The sequence below is a fragment of the Stegostoma tigrinum genome, chromosome 1 (genome assembly GCF_030684315.1).
Source record: "Stegostoma tigrinum isolate sSteTig4 chromosome 1, sSteTig4.hap1, whole genome shotgun sequence".
In the NCBI taxonomy this organism is placed as follows: domain Eukaryota; kingdom Metazoa; phylum Chordata; class Chondrichthyes; order Orectolobiformes; family Stegostomatidae; genus Stegostoma; species Stegostoma tigrinum.
This window is the reverse complement of record NC_081354.1, coordinates 189,477,663-189,500,486: the sequence shown is the minus strand read 5'-3', so window position 1 is coordinate 189,500,486 and position 22,824 is coordinate 189,477,663. Positions and strand designations below refer to the sequence as shown.

Below are 22,824 nucleotides of genomic sequence, written 5' to 3'. Positions count from 1 at the left end.
CATCCCAAAACCAGCCCAGCCTGTCTCTGCCTCCCTAACCTGTTCTTTCTCTCACTTATCCCCTCCTCCCACCTCAAGCCGCACCTCCTTTTCCTACCTACTAACCTCATCCCGCCTCCTTGACCTGTCCATCCTCCCCAGATTGACCTATCCCCTTCCTCCCCACCTACCCTCACCTTTTACTGGCTCCATCCCCGCCTCTTTGACCAGTCTGTCTCTTCTCCACCTATCTTCTCCTTTATCCATCTTCGATCCGCTTCCTCCTCTCTCCCTATTTATTTCAGAACCCCCTTCCCCTCCCCCATTTCTGAAGAAGGGTCTAGGCCCAAAATGTCAGTTTTCCTGCTCCTCTGATGCTGCCCGGCCTGCTGTGATCATCCAGCCCCACACCTTGTTATTTCAGCTATTGACTACATTCAGTTTAAAACCAAAGCTCTCCAGTTTGAGCAAAAGCCCTTTTGGCAGTAAAAATGATTCCTCGGACCAGACAGCATCATCTCAGAATGAGGGGTCAGCCATTTACAACAGAGATGGAAGGAATTCCTTCTCTCAGGAAGGAGTAAATCTCCGGAATTCTTTACCACAGTGGGCTGTCGAGGCTGGGTCATTCAGTATATTCAAGGCTGAGAGGGTCCCCATGAGGATGGCCTCAACCGGGATTTTGAGTCCATGACACACTACAGATGACCCCATTACACTGTACAGACTCACACAGTCTCACACAGACAGACACACACACAGAGTCTCTCTCTCTCTCTCTCTCTCTCTCTCTCTCTCTCACACACACACACACACACACACACACACACATACACACTCTCATACATACACACACACACTCACACTGACACATACACTCACACACACGTATGCAGACACACTCTCTCTCACACACACACACATGCAGACACACACTCACACACACACACACACACACACACACACATACTCACACACACACACACACACACACACACACACACACACACACACACTCAAACACGCACACACACTTTGGCACACACTATCAAGTTTGCAGATGACACTAAGGTTGGTGGAGTAGCTGATAGTGAAGGGGACTGTCAGAAATTACAGCAGAATATAGATAGACTGGAGAGTTGGGCAGATAAACGGCAGATGGAGTTCAATCTGGGCAAATGTGAGGTGATGCATTTTGGAAGATCTAATTCAAGAGCGAACTATACAGTAAATGGAAAAGTCCTGGGGAAAATTGATGAACAGAGAGATCTGGGAGTTCAGGTCCATAGTTCCCTGAAGGTGGCAACACAGGTCAATAGGGTGGTCAAGAAGGCATATGGCATGCTTTCCTTCATCGTCGGGGTATTGAGTACAAGAGTTGGCAGGTCATGTTACAGTTGTATAGGACTTTGGTTCAGCCACATTTGGAGTACTGTGTACAGTTCTGGTCGCCACATTACCAAAAGGATGTGGATGCTTTGGAGACGGTGCAGAGGAGGTTCACCAGGATGTTGCCTGGTATGGAGGGCGCTAGCTATGAAGAGAGGTTGAGTAGATTAGGATTATTTTCATTAGAAAGATGGAGATTGAGGGGGGACCTGATTGAGGTCTACAAAATCATGAGCGGTATAGACAGGGTGGATAGCAAAAAGCTTTTTCCCAGAGTGGGGGACTCAATTACTAGGGGTCATGAGTTCAAAGTGAGAGGAGGAAAGTTTAAGGGAGATATGTGTGGAAAGTTCTTTACACAGAGGGTGGTGGGTGCCTGGAACACGTTGCCAGCGGAGGTGGTAGACACAGACACGTTAGCGTCTTTTAAGATATATTTGGACAGGTACATGGATGGGCAGGGAGCAAATGGATACAGACCGTTAGAAAATAGATGATAGGTTAGACAGAGGATCTGGATCAGCGCAGGCTTGGAGGGCCAAAGGGCCTGTTCCTGTGCTGTAATTTTCTTTGTTCTTACGTTGTTCACTCACACTCTCTCTCTCCACCCCTCCCTCACACACTGTCTCTCTCCCCCCTTCACACACATACACACACTTGTACTTGCAGATACATTCTATTTTGTTCAAAAAGCACTCAATTTGTAGACTGTCAGTCAATATGGCATTTTATAAATTCTTACTTTAGAAATAAAACCAGTCTGATTCCAAACCAAAACACAAACGGATTCTAAACAAAGATTCTCACGTCTAACATGCATTGTCTGACCTAAAATGTCACGTATTCTTCACACTCATAATACCTTTAATTCTCTCAGTAACTGATTAAAGATTTAACAACATCTTAGGTGGGTCTAATACATCCTCATCACTGATGTGACCCTCTGATGTTTTGGTTATAGATTCTGTGTCTGATGCCACCTCTCTCACTGACACCTGAAGAAGGAGCAAGGCTCTGAAAGCTCCTGTTTTCAAATAAACCTGTTGGATTATGACCTAATGTCGTGTGATTTCTGACCTTGTCCTCCCCAGCCCAACACCGGCACCTCCACGACACGATGAGGGAATCGGAGTTATGGGGAAAAGGCCGGAAAGTGGCATTGGGAATGATCACATCAACTCAACTTGATGGGTTGAGTGGTCTACTCCTGCTCCTCTGTTTTATAGTCTCTCTCTTCTGTTCTCTACCCATATCCCTCTCTCCCTTCTCTTTCTCTCCCTCTCTCTTTCTTTCTTTCTTTCTCTCTCTCTCTCTCTCTCTCTCTCTCTCTCTCTCTCCTGTCTGTCTGTCTGTCTCTCTGTATCCCCCTCTCCCCAACCCTCTCATTCTCCCACTTTTAGAATCATCATGTCAAATAGCCATAAAGCACAGAAACAGAGCTTCTGGTCCAACCCATCTGTGCTGACCAGACATCCCAATTTGATCTAGTCCCATTTGCAGCTTTTGGTCCATGTTCCTCTAAACCCTTCCTATTCACAGACCCATCCAGATGCCTTTTAAATGCTGTAATTGTACCAGCCTCCACCACTTCCTCTGGCAGCTCATTCCAAACACGCCCCACCCTCTTGTGTGATAAAGTTTGTGTGTGTGCGTAAGAAAGTGCACGTGCATTTGTCTCTACGTCTGTGTCTCTGTCTCTCCCTCGCTGTCCTTTCGTGTATGTGAGAGAGCCTGTGTGTGTCCTTCTGTGTCTTTACATCAGTGTCTGTGTGTGCACGAGTGTGTGTGTGTGTGTGTGTGTGTGTGTGTGTGTGTCTATGCTTTTACATCTTTGTGTGTATGAGAGAGTGTCATAGTGTCACAGGGTCATAGAATCACACAGCACAGAAACAGTGTCCATGCTGACCAGGATTTCTAAACCGAATTCGTCCCCTTTCCCTGTGTGTGGCCCATATCCCTCTAAACCTTTCCTACTTAGGTACCTGTCCAAATGTTATAGTTATACCCAGCTCCACCACTTCCCCATTAAAGCACCACCTTCTGTGTGGAAAAGTTACTCTCAGGTTCCTTTTAAATCTTTCCCCTCTCACCTTAAACCTCTGCCCTCTGGTTTTCGATTCTCCCACTCTGGGGAAAGGACCTTGGATGTTTACAAGTTCAATGCATCCTACTGCCATTTCTCTCCCCTCTCTCCTCTCCCCCTCTCTCTATTTCTCTGTCCTTCACCCCCTCTCTCTCCCCCCCCACCCTTTCCCTCCCTCTCCCTGATGTCCTGTCATGTTGCTATCACAGTGTCCTCTCTCCCCCATTTCACCCCCTTCGCCCTTTCCCTCTCTCCCCCTCCTCACTCTCTCCCCTATGCGCTCCCTCTCCCCGATGTCCTGTCATGTTTTTATTGCAGTCTCCTCTCTCTGACATTTTCTCTTTTGTTTACAGCTGGGACTGGGTTACCTCGTACAAACTGAGCTTCAGCAATGATACCTACAACTGGGTCACCTACAAGAATGGCACGAAGGATGTTGTGAGTTCTTTGACCGAGAATTCCGCCTGCTTTTTCCACCACTCTTTGTGAGACTGAGGGAGGGCCAGAGCAGCCAAAGGGCTGAACATTGACAGATAGAGGAAGGTACATAGATAATCGAAGGAGAAGAAGGAGCCTGTTGGAGACGTCCAGGCAGTGCCCATAAAAGATGTCATTTCATTTTAAGTAAGAAGGATGAAGGACAACATAAGACAGTACAGAGCTGGAGGAGCACAGCAGGTCAGGCAGAAATTTCTGAAGAAGGGTCCTGATCTGAAACGTCAGCCTTCCTGCTCCTCTGATGCTGCTTGGCCTGCTGTGTTCCTCCAGCTCCATACCTTGTTATCTCAGATTCTCCAGTGTCTGCAGTTCCTACTGTCTCCAAGTTTGAAGGAGGAGTTTGGGGAACACAAAGTCAGTTCACAACTTGTATTGAGGAAGTCTCTGAGCTTTTGACACAAATAGCTGAGAGAGAGTATGATGCAGTGCTGGTGAAGGGAAATGTCGGTAAAAGGCTGAGGCCTGGGCCCTCATTATATCACAGTATCGAGTGTGCAGAAGAGACTGAGACAGAGACAGTGTTTAGAACATAGAACATAGAACAATACAGCGCAGAACAGGCCCTTCGGCCCTTGATGTTGCGCCAAACTGTGAACTAATATAAGCCCCTCCCCCTACACTATCCCATCATCATCCATATGCTTATCCAAGGGCTGTTTAAATGCCCCTAATGTGGCTGAGTTAACTACATTGGCAGGCAGGACGTTCCACGCCCTTACCACTCTAAGTAAAGAACCTGCCTCTGACATCTGTCTTAAATCTATCACCCTTCAATTTGCAGCTATGTCCCCTCGTACAAGCTGAAGTCATCATCCTCGGAAAAAGACTCTCACTGTCCACCCTATCTAATCCTCTGATCATCTTGTATGTCTCTATTAAATCCCCTCTTAGCCTCCTTCTCTCCAATGAGAACAGACCCAAGTCTGTCAGCCTTTCCACATAAGGCCTGCGCTCCAGACCAGGCAACATCCTGGTAAATCTCCTCTGCACCTTTTCCAATGCTTCCACATTCTTCCTGTAATGGGGTGACCAGAGCTGCATGCAATATTCCAAGTGAGGCCGCACTAGTGTTTTGTACAGTTGCAGGATGACATCACGGCTCCGAAACTCAATCCCTCTACCAATAAAACCTAACACACCGTAAGCCTTCTTAACAGCACTATCAACCTGGGTGGCAACTTTCAGGGATCTATGTAGATGGACACCAAGATCCCTCTGCACATCCACACTACCAAGAATCTTCCCATTGACCCAGTATTCTGCCTCCCTATTATTCTTCCCAAAGTGAATCACCTCACATTTATCCGTATTAAACTCCATTTGCCACCTTTCAGCCCAATTCTGCAGTTTACCTAAGTCTCCCTGCAACCTGCAACATTCTTCCACACTGTCCACCACTCCACCGACTTTAGTGTCATCTGCAAACTTACTAACCCATCCACCTATGCCTGCGTCCAAGTCATCTATAAAAATGACAAACAGCAGAGGTCTCAAAACAGATCCTTGAGGCACACCACTAGTAACCGGACTCCAGGCTGAATATGTTCCATCAACCACCACTCGTTGCCTTCTTACAGAAAGCCCGTTTCTAATCCAAACTGCTAAATCACCCTCAATCCCATGCCTCCGTATTTTCTCCAATAGCCTACCATGTGGAACCTTATCAAAGGCTCTCAAATCATTTGGATAGCAGTAACAGGATAGGTCAGAGTCAGCATGGATTTACGAAGGGGAAATCATGCTTGACTAATCTTCTGGAATTTTCTGAGGATGTATCTATGAAGATGGACAAGGGAGAGCCAGTGGATGTAGTGTACCTGGACTTTCAGAAAGCCTTTGATAAAGTCCCGCATAGGAGATTGGTGAACAAAATTAGGGCACATGGTACTGGGGGCAAAATACTGAGTTGGATTGAAAATTGGCTGGCTGACAGGAAGCAAAGAGTAGTGATAAACGGGTCCCTTTTGGTATGGCAGGCAGTGACCTGTGGGGTACTACAAGGTTCGGTGCTGGGACCGCAGCTGTTTACGATATATATTAATGATATAGACAAAGGCATTAAACATAACATTAGCAAATTTGCTGATGACACAAAGCTGGGTGGCAGTGTGAAACGTGAGGAGGATGTTATGAGAATACAGGGTGACTTGGACAGGCTAGGTGAGTGGACGGATGCATGGCAGATGCAGTTTAATGTGGATAAATGTGTGGTTATCCACTTTGGTGGCAAGAACGGGAAGGCAGATTACTATCTAAATGGAGTCAAGTTAGGTAAAGGGGAAGTTCAACGAGATCTAGGTGTCCTTGTACATCAGTCAATGAAAGCAAGCATGTAGGTACAGCCGGCAGTGAAGAAAGCTAATGGCATGCTGGCCTTCATAACAAGAGGAATTGAGTATAGGAGCAAAGAGGTCCTTCTGCAGCTGGACAGGGCCCTGGTGAGACCGCACCTGCAGTATTGTGTGCAGTTTTGGTCTCCAAATTTGAGGAAGGACATTCTTGCTATTGAGGGAGTGCAGCAATAGGGTTCACGAGGTCAATACCCGGAATGGCGGGACTATCGTATGTTGAAAGATTGGAGCGACTGGGCTTGTATACACTTGAGTTTAGAGGGATGAGAGGGGATCTGATTGAGGTGTATACGATTATTAAGGGATTGGACAATCTGGAGGCAGGAAGCTTGTTTCCACTGATGGATGAGTCCAGAACCAGAGGACACAGTTTAAAAATAAGGGGTAGGCCATTTAGAACAGAGTTGAGGAGAAACTTCTTCACCCGGAGAGTGGTGGATACATGGAATGCTCTGCCCCAGAAGGCAGTGCATGCCAAGTCTCTGGATAGTTTCAAGAAAGAGATGGATAGAGCTCTTAAAGATAGTGGAATCAAGGGTTATGGGGATAAGGCAGGAACAGGATACTGATTGTGGATGATCAGCCAAGATCATAATGAATAGTGGTGCTGGCTCAAAGGGCCGAATGGCCTACTCCAGCACCTATTGTCTCTTGTCTAAAGGCTTTACTGAAGTCCACGTACATCACGTCAACTGCCCCACCCTCATCCACATACTTGGTCACCTTCTCAACAAACTCAATGAGGCTTGTGAGACACAACCTGCCCTTGACGAATCCATGCTGACTATCTCCAATCAAATTGTTGCTTGCTGGATGATTATAAATCCGAGCGAGTTTTGAGAAGATTTGTAGCTCAGGTTGAGGTTCTGGATGTGAGTTTGCTCGCTGAGCTGGAAGGTTAGCTTTCAGACATTTCGTCACCATTCTAGGTAACATCATCAGTGAGCCTCCGACGAAGCGCTGGTGTTATGTCCCGCTTTCTGTTTATCTGGTTAGGTTTCCTTGGGTTGGTGATGTCATTTCCTGCGTTGGTGATGTCATTTCCTTGGGTTGGTGATGTCATTTCCTGTGTTGGTGATATCATTTCCTGTTCTTTTTATCAGGGGATGGTAGATTGGCTCCAAATCAATGTGTTTGTTGATGGAGTTCCAGTTGGAATGCCATGCTTCTAGGAATTCTCGTGCATGTCTCTGTTTGGCTTGTCCTAGGATGGATGTGTTGTCCCAATCAAAGTGGTGTCCTTCCTTATCTGTATGTAAGGATATGAGTGATAGTGGGTCATGTCGTTTTGTGGCTAGTTGATGTTCATGTATCCTGGTGGCCAGCTTCCTGCCAGTTTGTCCAATGTAGTGTTTGTCACAGTTCTTGCAAGGTATTTTGTAGATGACGTTTGTTTTATTTGTTGTCTGTATAGGGTCTTTTAAGTTCATTAGCTGCTCTTGGCATCAGGGTAGCTCACAAACCCGCCAACACACTAAAACAGCAGCTAATGAACTTAAAAGACTCTATACAGACAACAAATAAAACAAACGTCATTTACAAAATACCTTGCAAGAACTGTGACAAACACTACATTGGACAAACAGGCAGAAAGCTAGGCACCAGGATACATGAACATCAACTAGCCACAAAACGACATGACCCACTATCACTCGTATCCTTACATACAGATAAGGAAGGACACCACTTTGATTGGGACAACACATCCATCCTAGGACAAGCCAAACAGAGACACGCACGAGAATTCCGAGAAGCATGGCATTCCAACTGGAACTCCATCAACAAACACATTGATTTGGAGCCAATCTACCACCATCTGAGAAAAAGAACAGGAAATGACATCACCAATGCAGGAAATGACATCACCAACACAGGAAATTACATCACCAACCCAAGGAAACCTAACCAGATAAATAGAAAGCGGGACATAACACCAGCGCTTCATCGGAGGCTCACTGATGATGTTACCTAGAATGGTGACGAAACATCTGAAAACTAACCTTCCAGCTCAGCGAGCAAACTCACATCCAGATTATCAATCCTATCCATTATAATCCTTTCCAAAACCTTTCCTACAGCAGACGTAAGGCTCTCACGTCTATAATTACCTGGGTCATCCCTACTGCCCCTCTTGAACAAGGGCACAACATTTGCAATCCTCCAGGCCTCTGGTACTAAACCTGTAGACAATGATGACTCAAAGATCAAGGCCAAAGTCTCCGCCACCTCCTCCATAGCTTCCCAGAGAATCCTCGGAAAAATCCCATTTGGCCCAAGATAATAAAATGTGAGGCTGGATGAACACAGCAGGCCAAGCAGCATCTCAGGAGCATGGCCTGCTGTGTTCATCCAGCCTCACATTTTATTATCTTGGAATTCTCCAGCATCTGCAGTTCCCATTATCTCTGATCCCATTTGGCCCAGTGGGTTTATCTACCTTCACACCTTCTAGAATTGATAACACCTCCTCCTTACTGACCTCAATCCTTTCAATTCTAGTAGCCCATAACTCAGTCATCTCCTCTACAATATTCTCCTTTTCCTGAGTGAAAACAGATGAGAAATATTCGTTTAGCACCTCTCCGATCTCCACAGGGTCCACACACAACTTCCCACTTCTGTCTTTGACTGGCCCTATTCCTACCCTAGTCATCCTCTTATTCCTCACATACCTATAGAAAGCTTTAGGGTTCTCCTTTATTCTACCTGCTAATGTCAGCTCATGTCCCCTCCTTGCTCTTCTTAACTCTCTGTTTAAATCCTTCCTGGCTAATCTGTAACTCTCCATCGCCTCATCTGAGCCATCTTGTCTCATCGTCACATAAGCCTCCCTCTTCCGCTTAACAAGAGATACAATTTCTTTAGAAAACCACGGTTCCCTTACCTTATCACTTCCTCCCTGCCTGACAGGGACATACCTATCAAGGACACGCAATATCTGTTCCTTAAACCAGATCCACATTTCGATTTTCCCCATCTCCTGCATTTTGCTAACCCATTCTATGCCTCCTAAGTTTTGCCTAATCGCATTATAATTGCCCTTCCCCCATCTATAACTCTTGCCCTGTGGCATGTTCCTATCCCTCTCCATCGCTAAACTAAACGTAACCGAATTGTGGTCACTCTCTCCAAAGTGCTCACCCACCAGTAAATCAAACACCTGGCCTGGTTCATTACCAAGTTCCAGATCCAGTGTGGCCTCCCCTCTTGTCGACCCTTCAACATACTGTGCCAGGAAACCGTCCTGCACACATTGGACAAAAACTGATCCATCTGACGTACTAGAGTTACAGCATTTCCTGTCAATGTTGGGGAAGTTAAAGTCTCCCATAATGACCACCCCGTTCCTTTCACTCCTGCCCAGAATTGTTTTGCCAATCATCTCCTCCACATCCCTGGAGCTTTGCAGAGGCCTATAAAAAAACTCCCAGCAGTGTGACCTCTCCTGTCCTGTTTCTGACCTCAGCCGATGCCACCTCAGTAGACGAGTCCTTGTCAAAAGCTCTTTCAGCCACCGTTATACTGTCCTTGATTAACAAAGCCACACCTCCCCCTCTTTTACCACCTTCCCTGACCTTAATGAAAGATCTAAACCCTGTAACCTGCAACATCCATTCCTGATCCTGCTCTGTCCATGTCTCCGAAATGGCCACAACATCGAAGTCCCAGGTGCCTATCCATGCTGCAAGCTCACCTACCTTATTCCGGATACTCCTGATGTTGAAGTAGACACACTTCAAACGAGCTTACTGTCTGCCAGCACGCTCCTGCGACAGTGAGGTCCTGTCCATGTCCTCCCTATGCTCATCATCCTGTGTACTTGAACTACACCTCAGTTCCCCATCCCCCTTCTGAGCTAGTTTAAATTCACCTGAATAGCACCAGCAAATTTCCCACCCAGGATATTAGTGCCCCTCTGGTTCAAGTGGAGACCGTCCTGTTTGTAGAGGTCCCACCTTATCCAGAATGAGCCTCAATTGTGCATGTACCTGAAGCCCTCCCTCCTGCACCATCCCTGCAGCCACGTGTTCAGCTGAAATCGCTACCTGTTCTTTGCCTCGCTATCACATGGCACGGGTAACAAACCAGAGATAACCACTCTGTTAGCTCTAGCTCTCAGCTTCCACCCAAGCTCCCTGAAACCCTGCCTCACATCCCTATCCCTCTTCCTACCTCTGTCGTTGGTGCCTATGTGGACCCCGACTTGGGGCTGGTCACCCTCTCCCTTCAGGACCCTAAAGACACGATCCGAGACATCACGGACCCTGGCACCTGGGAGGCAACACACCAGCCATGAGTCTCTTTTGTTCCCAGTAAACCTTCTATTTGTCCCTCTCACTATTGAGTCCCCAATGACTGTCACTCTCTTCCTATCCCCCCTTCCCTTCTGTGCAAGAGGGACAGACTCTGTGCCAGAGACCTGCACCCCAGCGCATGCCCCTGGTAAGTCGTTCCCCCCCAACAGTATCCAAAACGGTATACTTGTTTTTCAGGGGAACGACCACAGGGGCCCCTGCACTGACTGCTTTTTCCCCCTTCTCACAGTTACCCAGCTTTCTTCATGCTTAGGAGTAACTACTTCCCTGTAACTCTTGTCTATCACTGACTCTGGCTCCCGAATGATCTGAAGTTCATCCAGCTCCCGCTCCAGTTCCCTAACGCGGTCTTGGAGGAGCAAGAGTTGGGTGCACTTCCTGCAAACGTATTTGGATGGGACACTAATGGCATCCCTCACCTCATACATCATGCAGGAAGAACATTCCTCTCCCTGCACTGCCATCCCTGCTCGACCCCTAAACGGAAAGTATAGAAGGTAAAAAAGAAGCTTTTTCGCTGGTCGTCAATGCCTGGCCCTTTTTTTTTCATTATTCATTCCCGGGATGAGGGCATCACTGACCAGGCAGCATTTATTGCCTGATTCCAATTGCCCAGAGGGCAGTTAAGGGTCAACCACATTGCTGTGAGTCTGGAGTCACATGTAGGCCAGACCAGGTAAGGACGTTGAAAACCCAGACCTCAAAAGTAGCAGTCTCTGGATTGCCACCTGTGCCACATGTTAGTGAGGCTAGGAATTGGCAGATTAGGCAATTTAATTCGTGGCTGGGGGGAGTGATGTATGAGAGAGGGCCCTGAATAACAGGGACCCTTTCTGGGGAAGGTGGGACCTGATCGAGGGGCACTCTTCACCCAAACAGTGATAGGACCAATATTCCTACAGGTGGTTTCGGTGGCAGAGTAGGGTGGACTTTAAACTAGTTTTGCAGTGGGATGGGAATCTAAGTAGAGGCTCTGAGTTAGCTACAGGAGTGTGGGCTCAGGGAAAAGGAGATTCAATGCAGTAAGTAAAAAGCAGGAAGCGGCTGAGGAGTGCAGCACTCAGGCGAGCGGAAACCAGGTAGTGATTAAAAAATGTGTGAATGTTTAAACAGAAGTTCTTCTGGCAAAGATGTTAGGATTCATAAAGGAGGTGTGAAAATTAGCATAAAGGCACTTAACCCGAATGCTCTTAGCTTTCAGCACAAAGTAAATGAGTTGACGACACAGATCATGGTGAATGGGTATGATTTAGGGGCCATTACAGAGACACAGCTGCAGGATGGTCATGGCTGTGAGGTGCCTAACGGCAGGTATCAGTCTATTCGGAAGGACAGACAGGAGGGAAAGGGAGGTCCTGTAGCTCTGATATTTAAGGATAACTTCTGGGTGTTGGTGAGAGATCGTACAGGTTCCAGGGAGGGTGGAAATTAGAAACACGGAGGGAAAACAATCACTGGAAGTCACCACAGGCCACTAAATAACAATACCATGGTGTGGCAGGCAATAAACAAAGAAATAACTGGTGCATGTAAAAATGGTCCAACAGTTATCGTGGGGGATTTTAATCTACATGTTGATTGTCAAACCGAGTTGGTCAAGGCAACCTTGAGGAGGAGTTCATCAAATGGATCTGTGATAGCTTCCCCAAGCTGTGTGCAGTGGAACTGACGAGGGAGCAAGCTGTCCTAGACCTGGTCCTGTGTAATGAGACAGGAATAATTAATAATCTGAGAGTTGGAGAATTTAAAATACAGATGGAAGGTGAGAAGGTAAAATCCAATCCCAGGGTCCTACAGGAGACTAAAACGGGATGAGGGAGGAGTTGGCTAAGGTCAGCTGGGAGCAAAGACTATACACAACATAGAACAGCACAGCACAGTACAGGCCCTTTGGCCCACAATGTTGTGCCAACCTATTATCCTACTAACATCAAACTACCCTGCATACCCTACATTTTACTATCCTCCATGTGCCTATCCAAGAATTGTTTAAGTGTCCCTAAAGTACGAGACTCCACTACCACAGCCAGCAGTGCATTCCACACACCCACCACTCTCCGTGTGAAGAACCCACCTCTGACATCTCCCCTATACCTTCCTCCAGTCACTTTAAATTATGCCCCCCTCGTAATAGTCATTTCCACTATATGGTGGGATAATTGAGGAACCATTATTTTGGAATCCACCCCAGGGGACTGAAAGAGAGGGCAGGGTAAATAGCACATGCACTCACGGTAATTTACCGAAATTCCCTGGACTCTGGGGTGGTCCAATCTGGCAGATTGGAAAACAGCAAATGCGATGCCAGTGTTTAAAAAAGGAGGTGGGTAAAAGGCGGGTAACTGTGGGCTCATTTGCTTAACTTCTGTAGTGGGGAAAATGGCTGAATCTAGAATCAAGACAGAAATAGTGAGACATCTGGATAGAAATTGTCCCAGACGTAACATGGGTTCATGACAGGCAGATCATGTTTAACTAATTTACTGGGATTCTTTGAGCACATTCTGTACATGCTGGACAATAGCGCCCTGCACTGTGGTGATCTCAGCACTAAATTGGTGCTCCTGAGATGCTGCTTGGTCTGCTGTGTTCATCCAGCCTCACATTTTATTATCTTGGAATCTCCAGCATCTGCAGTTCCCATTATCACTAAATTGGGGCCTGTTGGTCTCATGTATTAGAGCGCCAGTGTCCCTACCCTGAACCATGAGACATGGGTTCAGAGCTGCATCATTAACATGTCCAAACAGGTTGATTAGAGAAATAGTTTAAATAATTAAAACAAAGTCTGTTGGCAGTGTACAATCAGTAAGCTTCACGCAGTCAGGAAGGAGAGATTTCATCCAGAGTGAGACACGGCCTGAGTGAGTGCACGGTTCAGGGAATTTGGAGGCAATTTAGTGCAGAGGGGATAAAGTGCTTTTTGTTTATTTTGGCTCGTAGTTTGACAGTTTTTTTTAAACAGAATAAATTGAAGCCCAGGATCGGGGGTATAGCAGAAAACAGTGACATCATCGGTAAAGGTCATTGGTTGGAGAAGACGAACAAATTGACGAGGGATTGTAAGTTGCTTACAAATTGAAGGTAAACAGAGGACATATTTACAAGTTACAACCAAAACGATCCGTGCAAAAAGTTTAAAAGAACAAAGCAATTAAAGTAGAGATGCTGGACCAGGTAATTTGTTGTAACTGCGTGATATGGGAGCTGGAGGACCCCGATACCATGACCACATCAGGAGCACATGCTGGTTGTTTAAGGAACTCTGGCTCAGAGGTAATGGGAACTGCAGATGCTGGAGAATGAAGGGTCTCGGCCCAAAACATCAGCTTTTGTGCTCCTCTGATGCTGCTTGGCCTGCTGTGTTCATTCAGCTTCACACTTTGTTATCTGGCTCAGAGGTGATGAGTTGGAGTCTGAGCTTTGAACACTGCCACACATCAGGGAGGTAGGGGGGACAGGAGGAAGTGACTATGAGTCAGGCAGGTAGAGGGATCCAGGAGGTGGTGCTGTAGGAGCCCCAGCACTCAAGCTTGTCTAACAGGTTTGAGATTCTCATTCCCTGTGCAGATGAAAGTGGTAGCTGCAAGGAGGATGAGGAAACTCATCGAGTACAGGGAGCCATTCAAGGGAGAGGGGGAAAGAGAAATGTAGTTGTAATCAGGGATAGTATAATACTGTTCTGTGTGGTCAGGATCGAAAGTCCCGAAGGCTGTGATGCCTGAGTAGTGCCCTGGTTCATCTGGGCTGCAGAGGAACTTGGAGTGGGAGAGGAAAGATCTAATTGTCGTGGTCCATGTGGGTACCGCAGTGGTATTGGCAGGAAAAGGAAGGAGGAAAGTATGAACAGCTGAGGGATAAATTACAAAGCAGAGCTGAGAAAAGGAAGAATTTCTGGGTTACTCGCTCAGCCACAAGCAAATTGGCACAGAGTCAAACAGATCGAAGAGGTAAATGCATGGCTCAAAGACTGGCGAGGCAGATACAGATTTAATTTCATGCGATATTGTCACCAGCACTGGGGGAGGAGGCAGTAAGAACTGCAGATGCTGGAGTCAGAGATCACGCAGTGTGGAGATGGACAAACACAGCAGGCCGGCTGGCATCCGAGGAGCTGGAAAGTCAACATTCGGGTCGGGACCCTTCCTCAGGTCTGACTCTGTGTGGATAGAGTTGAGGAACTGCAGAGGAAAAGTTGTGTCCCAGCTCCTGGCAGGAGTCAAGATGTGGGGCAGAAAATAAAATCAGGAGATAGAGAAGGCACCTTTGAAAGCCGCGATTACAATAATCACAGGGGACTTCCGTGTGCAGGTGTACTGGAAGAATCAAGTTGGTAGTGGATCTCAAGAAAAGCAACTTGTAGAATATCTACGAGATGGTTTTTTTTTGGAGCAGCTTGTGGTAGAGCCCACAAGGGAACAGGCCATTCTGCATTTGGAGATGTGTAACGAGGCAGAGTTCATTGGGGAGCTTCAGGTGAAGGAACCCCTGGGGGCAGTTACAATAATATGATCAAATTCACTGCGCAGTTTGAGAGAAGAGTGAATCAGAATTAACTGTATTACGGTTGAATAACAATGGCTACCGTAACAAGAGGGAGGAGCTGGTTGGAGTTGATTGGAAGGGGAAGCCGAGCAGGGAAGATAGTGGAGCAGCAAAGGCAGGAGTTTTGGGAGGCACAGCAGAAGTTCACCCCAAAAAGAAATATAGAAAGGGGAGGATGAGGCAGTCATAGCTGACAAGGGAAGTCAGGGACATCTTAAAAGTAAAGGTATACAATGTACCGAAGATTAATGGGAAGCCAGAGATTGGGAAGTGTTTAAAACCCAGCAGAGGATTACTAGATAGATAGTAAGGGGGAAGAAGATGAAATACAAGAGTGAGCTATGCTAGTAATATAAAAAATTGTAAGAGTCTTTTAGATATGTAAAAGGTAGAGAGAGCCAAGAATGGAAAATGGCGCTGGAAGACCAAGAAATGACAGAGGAATGGAATAGGTACTTTACATCAGCTTTCACAATGAGAGACAACTGTAGCATGTCTGAGCTTCGGGAGAGTCACAGGACAGAGGAGAAGGTGCTGGGGAAGCTGAAAGGTCTGTAGGTGGTTAAATCAGCCAGATCAGAGGGACCACGTCACAGCGTTCCGAAGGAGACAGCTGGGGAGATTGCGGAGGCATTGGCGGTGATCTTTCAGGAATCACTGGAATTAGGGAGGGTCCCAGAGGGCTGGGAATGGTGAATGTAACACTCCTGATTAAGAAATGGGGGAGGCAGGACTCATTGCTGCAGAGGTTGAGTCATTGAGAGTATTTAAGAACACGATAGATAAGTTAGTCTGGTAAGTAAATACCTGTTGTCACATCAGTTAGTTTTGTGATTAGTAAGGGGGATCAGAGGTTAAGGAGAGAAGGCGAAAAAATGGGCTTGAGAAATGTGTCAGTCATGTCCGAATGATGGAGCAGACTCAATGGGCTGAATGGCCTAATTCTGTTCCTATGAATAATGGTCTAAAAGCTGTTCTGAGAAAGGGCCACTCAACCATGAATGTTAACTCGAATTTCTCTCCTCAGATGCTGCCAGGCCTGCTGAACTTTTCCAGAAATTTCTGTTTTTCAGTCTCTGCGGCGCTGTTTTGTCTTGTCTGTGAGTGAATGTGTGTGTGCTTGCCAGGAGCAGATAGCTAAGTCGATAACTCGTTTTTCCACTTCTGGAAAAAAAATGCAAATAATGTTTGAGTTTGTCCCAGTAGCCCGACGAAGGTCTGCTTTGTTCTAAACATAGGAATAAGGAGAACAAGCTGGGACTATGTTTAAAGGAATTTACCTTCCAGCCAGGCTTCCCAAGTTATTATAATACCTCTCTCACCCACTTGGTTGACATATTTGGGAATCTGGTCAAATTTCTAAACTTTATGATCCTGACAACCCTGTAAATCCTGAGAAACCAGACTGTGCCCATTGTCTAAAGGATTGGAACAAACTAGATTTCTCTCCATTGTTTTACGTTATTGTGATTGTGTTTGCATTTTGGTGAAACTAAGTAGGAGCACAGTAGAAAATGAGAACACGTGGCCCTGTTTGAAATTAAACCAGACATTTATACAAATGCTGTGATGGGCAGAGCTCTGGGGCTTGACTACCAGCAAACTCCTCCCAACCCAATCACACAAAATCAGAAATTACAGATATCTGTGTCAGGGGGTAATGTCATGATCGTTGTGAGTTTTGTGTACATTTGGAGTAACTAATCTGTGCAAATGTTGAGGAGGATGAAGTTTTGGATTGGGCATGAGAAAGTTTTCTACATCAGTACATTGACGAGCCAAAAAGGGAATGAGCTATTTTAGATCTAATTTTGTGTTATGAAAAATTGTTTTTTTAATAATTTTATTGTGAAGTAGATTTCAGGCAATAGTAACCATAACATGATAGAATTTTACATTAATGGTGAGAATGACGTCGTTCTGTCAGAAATTAAGGCCTTCAATTTAAACTCCACTCAAAACCCCAACCCCTCCCCTAGACTCCACTCTAACCCCCCACCCCACCCTGTCCTCCAGACTCCACTCTAACCCCCTACCCCACCCCATCCCCAGGACTCCACTCTAATACTAGCGCCTCCTCTCTCCCCTCCCTACATTCTTCCTCCCCCACACTCACCTTCTCCCTCACACCTCCTGCCCCATACATCCCCTCTCTCTCACACCTCCTCGCTCACACTCCCCTTCTCCCTCACATCTCCTCCCCCACACTCCCCACCTCCCTCACATCTCCTTCCCCACACTCCCCCTCTCCCTCACACCTCTTACCCCACACTCCCCCTCTCCCTCACACTTCCTACCCCACACTCCCCCTCTCCCTCACACCACCTCTACTTCTCCATTCTCACCCCCATCCCGCACCACACTTTCTCCTTCCCCCCCCAGTGCACCTCCCAATCCCCTGCCCCCCCTAGAGCCACGCCCCTTGCACGCCTCTCCCCTCCTCACTTCTCCCCTTGCATGCCCCTCCCTTTCCCACTTCTCCCCTCCCACAGCCCCTCCCCTCCCCACATCTCCCCTTGCACACCCCTCTCCTCCCCACATCTCCCCTTGCACAGACCCTCCCCTCCCTCAGCTATAATGTGTGAGAAGCGAATTGGCATCAGTGAATTGAGAAACAATATTAGACAGTGTTGCTTTCGAAGGGCCAAGGTTTAGATGGAGTTTACAACAAAAAACATTCCTTTAGTGCACAACATCCTGGCAGGTAACGTGTTCCTGATAACAAAGTGTGAAGCTGGATGAACACAGCAGGCCAAGCAGCATCTCAGGAGCACAAAAGCTGACATTTCGGGCCTAGACCCTTCAGCCAGGCTGTGGATGTATACCAACATTATCTTGGATCTAATGTAATCAGATACAATCGATAGAAGATGCATTGTTTGAAATTCTGCAGACTCTGCAATAATCCCTGCAGATTGGAGGGGACAAACATAACCCCAATTTACAAAACAAAGGAGACAGCAAACAAGGAATAAAGGCAGGATATCGCAGATGTCAGAAATCTGAAACAAACACACAGACTGCTGGAGAAAGTGCAACAGTCATAAGTTTGTGTGCAGTTCTAACATCAGTCATGAATACAGGTCACATGGGCTTTCAAATCATCAGGTGGTTTCATTCAGACATGTCAATCATGAGAGGACACAAGGTCCAATAGGAGGGTGAGAGCAGTGGGGAAAGGCGGAGGCGTGGGTGAGGAGGGGAGGGGCGTGCAAGGGGAGAAGTGGGGACGGGACGGGATGGGAGGGGTGTGCAAGGGGAGAAGGGACGGGACGGGACGGGACGGGACGGGAGGGGCGTGCAAGGGGAGAAGTGGGGACGGGACGGGATGGGACGGGACGGGAGGGGCGTGCAAGGGGAGAAGTGGGGACGGGACGGGGCGGGAGGGGCGTGCAAGGGGAGAAGTGGGGACGGGACGGGGCGGGGCGTGCAAGGGGAGAAGCGGGGACGGGACGGGACGGGGCGTGCAAGGGGAGAAGTGGGGACGGGACGGGAGGGGCGTGCAAGGGGAGAAGTGGGGACGGGACGGGGCGGGAGGGGCGTGCAAGGGGAGAAGTGGGGACGGGGCGGGAGGGGCGTGCAAGGGGAGAAGTGGGGACGGGACGGGGCGGGAGGGGCGTGCAAGGGGAGAAGTGGGGACGGGGCGGGAGGGGCGTGCAAGGGGAGAAGTGGAGACGGGCCAGGACGGGACAGGAGAGGCGTGCAAGGGGAGAAGTTGGGACGGGAGGGGCGTGCAAGGGGAGAAGTGGGGACGGGACGGGACGGGACGGGAGGGGCGTGCAAGGGGAGAAGTGGAGACGGACGTGACGGGACGGGAGGGGCGTGCAAGGGGAGAAGTGGGGTAGGGACGGGACGGGACGGGAGGGGCGTGCAAGGGGAGAAGTGGAGACGGACGGGATGGGACGGGAGGGGCGTGCAAGGGGAGAAGTGGGGGCAGGACGGGAGGGGCGTGCAAGGGGAGAAGTGGGGACGGGACGGGGCGGGAGGGGCGTGCAAGGGGAGAAGTGGGGACGGGACGGGAGGGGCGTGCAAGGGGAGAAGTGGAGACGATACGGGATGGGATGGGACAGGAGGGGCGTGCAAGGGGAGAAGTGGAGACGGGCCAGGACGGGACGGGAGGGGCGTGCAAGGGGAGAAGTGGGGACGGGACGGGACGGGAGGGCATGCAAGGGGAGAAGTGGGGACGGGACGGGATGGGAGGGGCGTGCAAGGGGAGAAGTGGGGACGGGACGGGACGGGGCGGGAGGGCGTGCAAGGGGAGAAGTGGGGACGGGAGGGGCATGCAAGGGGAGGAGTGGGGACGGGACGGGAGGGGAGGGGCGTGCAAGGGGAGGAGTGGGGACGGGACGGGACGGGACAGGAGGGGCGTGCAAGGGGTGAAGTGGGGACGGGACGGGAGGGGCGTGCAAGGGGAGAAGTGGGGAGGGGACAGGACAGGAGGGGTGTGCAAGGGGAGAAGTGGGGAGGGGACGGGACAGGAGGGGTGTGCAAGGGGAGAAGTGGGGAGGGGATGGGACGGGAGGGGTGTGCAAGGGGAGAAGTGGGGAGGGGACAGGACAGGAGGGGTGTGCAAGGGGAGAAGTGGGGATGGGACGGGACGGGAGGGGTGTGCAAGTGGAGAAGTGGGGACGGGACGGGACGGGACAGAAGGGACAGGGCATTGGGAAGTGCAGTGAGGGGGAAGGTGAAATTTTGGGGTGGGATAAGGGTGAGTATAGAGGAAGTGTGTGGAAAGTAGGAGTTATGAGGGAGAAGGGGAGTGCGGGGAGGAGGTGTGAGGGAGGAGGGTAATGTGGTTGAGGAAGAATGTCAGGGGGAGAGAGGAGGGGCTGGGGTCAGAGTGGAATCTGGAGGAGGGGAGGGGCTGGGGTCAGAGTGGAGTCTGTAGGAGGGGAGGGGTTTGGAGTTAGAGTGGGGTTTGGGCGATGGGAGAGTGCGGGGTTAGAGCAGAGTCTGGGGGAGGGGAGAGTGCGGGGTTAGAGTCTAGGGGAGGGGTTTAGACCTGTTTCTGGGGCAGGAGGATATGTTGCAGGAGCAGAGAGGCAGAGCATCTGCGCCAGTTACTTTTCCATTAACCCTGCTTCATTTTGCTGCTGGATAGGTCTTTCCTGGAAACTCCGATCCGGACACTCCAGTTGGGACAATTTTTCCAGTTCCTGTGGTTGCTCGATATTTCCGCATTAATCCTCAGAGCTGGTTTCCAAATGGGACCATCTGTCTCCGAGCAGAGATCCTGGGCTGTGCCCTGCCAGGTATCCACCCTCCTCTCTCTCTCTCTCTACCTCTCCATCACTCTCTCTCTCTCTCTCTCTCTCTCTCTCTCTATCTCTCCATCACTCACTCTCTCTCTCTCTCTCTACCTCTCCATCACTCACTCTCTCTCTCTCTCTCTCTCTCTACCTCTCCATCACTCACACTCTCTCTCTCTCTCTCTCTCTCTACCTCTCCATCACTCACTCTCTCTCTCTCTACCTCTCCATCACTCACTCTCTCTCTCTCTCTCTCTCTACCTCTCCATCACTCACTCTCTCTCTCTCTATGTCTCCACCTCTCCATCACTCACTCTCTCTGTCTCTCTCTCCACCTCTCTCACCATCCCTCTCTTTCTCTCTGTCACCACCCCTCTCTTTCTCTCTCCATCTCTCTTCCCAAAATCTTTCGATTTTTGAGAAGTACCAGACATTTGGAAAACTGCATGTGACAATCCAACTCAAAAAGGGAGACTAGGAGGGTAACTACAGACGAATCAGCCCCACATCTATCGTTAGAAAAGCACTGGAATCAATTATTGAGGAGATCACCGCAGAACAATTGGAAAATGCCAGAGACTTCCCCCAGGGCAGGACTGACTGCCACGAGGGGTCATAGTTTTAAGATGTTAGGAGGAAGATATAGAGGAGACGTCAGAGGGAGGTTCTTCACCCAGAGAGTTGTGAGCGCATGGAATAGTTTGCCAGTGGTAGTCATGGAAGCGGAGTCATTAGTGACATTTAAGCGACTGCTGGACATGCACATGGACAGCAGTGAATTGAGGGGAATGTAGGTTAGGTTATTTTATTTTTGGATTAGGATTATTCCACAGCACAACATCGTGGGCCGAAGGGCCTGTACTGTGCTGTGCTTTTCTATGTTCTATATTCTATAACCATAATCTAATCTAGCAGAGTCTGTGTTTCATCATGAATAGGAAATTGTGTCGAACTAATTTATTGGAGCTTTATTGAGGAAGTCTCAACCAGAGTGTATAGAGGAGAACTAATCGATCTGCTGTATTTGGATTTCCAATTGGTGTTCAACAAGGTCCGACATGAAAGGTTAAGTTATAACACGAGTGCTCACAGTGTTGGAGGTAACATATGACAATGGAGACAGAATTGGCTCATGGGTAGGACACAGCGAGTTGGGGTAAGGGGTTCTTTTTCAGATTGGTGAGCTGGAACCAGTGGGATTCTGCAGGGATCAGTGCTGGGATTGTATTTTAAAAGATCTTTCACAGGATGTGGGCATCACTGGCTCGGGCAGCATTTATTGCCTGAATTGCCCAGAGGGTAGTTAAGAGTCAACTGCATTGCTGTGTGTCTGGAGTCACATGTAGTCCAGACCAGGTTAGGATGGCAGTTTCCTTCTCTATGGGTTGTTGGAGAATATTCAGGACAGTAGAGTTAAAACCAGGTCAGCTACAGTCAGAGATAATGGGAACTGCAGATGCTGGAGATTCCAAGATAATAAAATGTGAGGCTGGATGAACACAGCAGGCCAAGCAGCATCTCAGGAGCACAAAAGCTGACGTTTCGGGCCTAGACCCTTCATCAGAGAGCTACAGTCACACTGAATGGCAGATCAGACTGAAGACCTGAGTGGTCTGCTCTTGTTCCTTGTTTGTATATGTCCCACTATCTCTCCCTCCCTCTGTCTCCCTCCCTCCGTCTCCCTCCCTCTGTCTCCCTGCCTCCGTCTCTCTCCACTGTCTCTCTCTCTCTCTCTCTCCACTGTCTCTCTCTCTCTCTCTCTCTCTCTCTCTCTCTCTCTCTCCCTCCCCAATTCACTGTCTTTCTCTCGGTCTCTTGCCTCCTCACCAATGAGCTTTAGTTTTAAAATCATTCCCCAGATCCAAATAACTTCTTCTACTGGAAGCAGGAGATGACAAGTTCTGATGACTTGGATTTCAAACACCACAACTATCAGGAGCTGAGACGGGTAAGGAGGTGGGGGTGAGGAGGGGGGGGTGCGAGTCATCATTTGGGGGTGGATTCCTGTGGGGTGGGGTTCACTGTCTGGGTGGATCACTGACCTGGGTGGATCACTGTCGGCAGGATCTCTGGAATCACTGGGATTGGGAGGGGGGTGCCACTGTCATTCATTTGTTGAGACTTTCTCCTGAGTGACACTGAGGCCATTGGAGGGTGACGGAGGGGTGAACCACATTCCTGTATGACTGGAGTCACACAGATTTCAGTCCCTGAACAACATGAGTGAACCAGATGGGTTTTTACAACAGTTGATGATGGTTGTCATGATCACTGTTAGTGAGACGAGCTTTTGATTCAGAAGAAATGGAATTGAAATGGCCCCAGGAATCGCCACGGAGTGGCCTTTGTTCCTGCAGTGGGATGGGCCTTGATGCCTGTGAGGGGAGCTTAATGCTTGGGGGAGGAGCTGGTGA

General features: G+C 48.6%; 1 protein-coding gene across 1 annotated transcript in view; it reads left to right on the top strand.

Moving 5' to 3' along the window:
* Nucleotides 1-22,824, top strand: part of LOC125456136 (inactive carboxypeptidase-like protein X2) — an 83,550-nt gene that overhangs the window by 13,908 nt on the left and 46,818 nt on the right. The window contains exons 5-7 of the mRNA XM_059650821.1: nt 3,805-3,889; nt 20,263-20,413; nt 22,270-22,358. Of these exons, the coding sequence (XP_059506804.1) occupies nt 3,805-3,889; nt 20,263-20,413; nt 22,270-22,358 (325 nt within the window). The remainder of the gene's footprint in view (nt 1-3,804; nt 3,890-20,262; nt 20,414-22,269; nt 22,359-22,824) is intronic.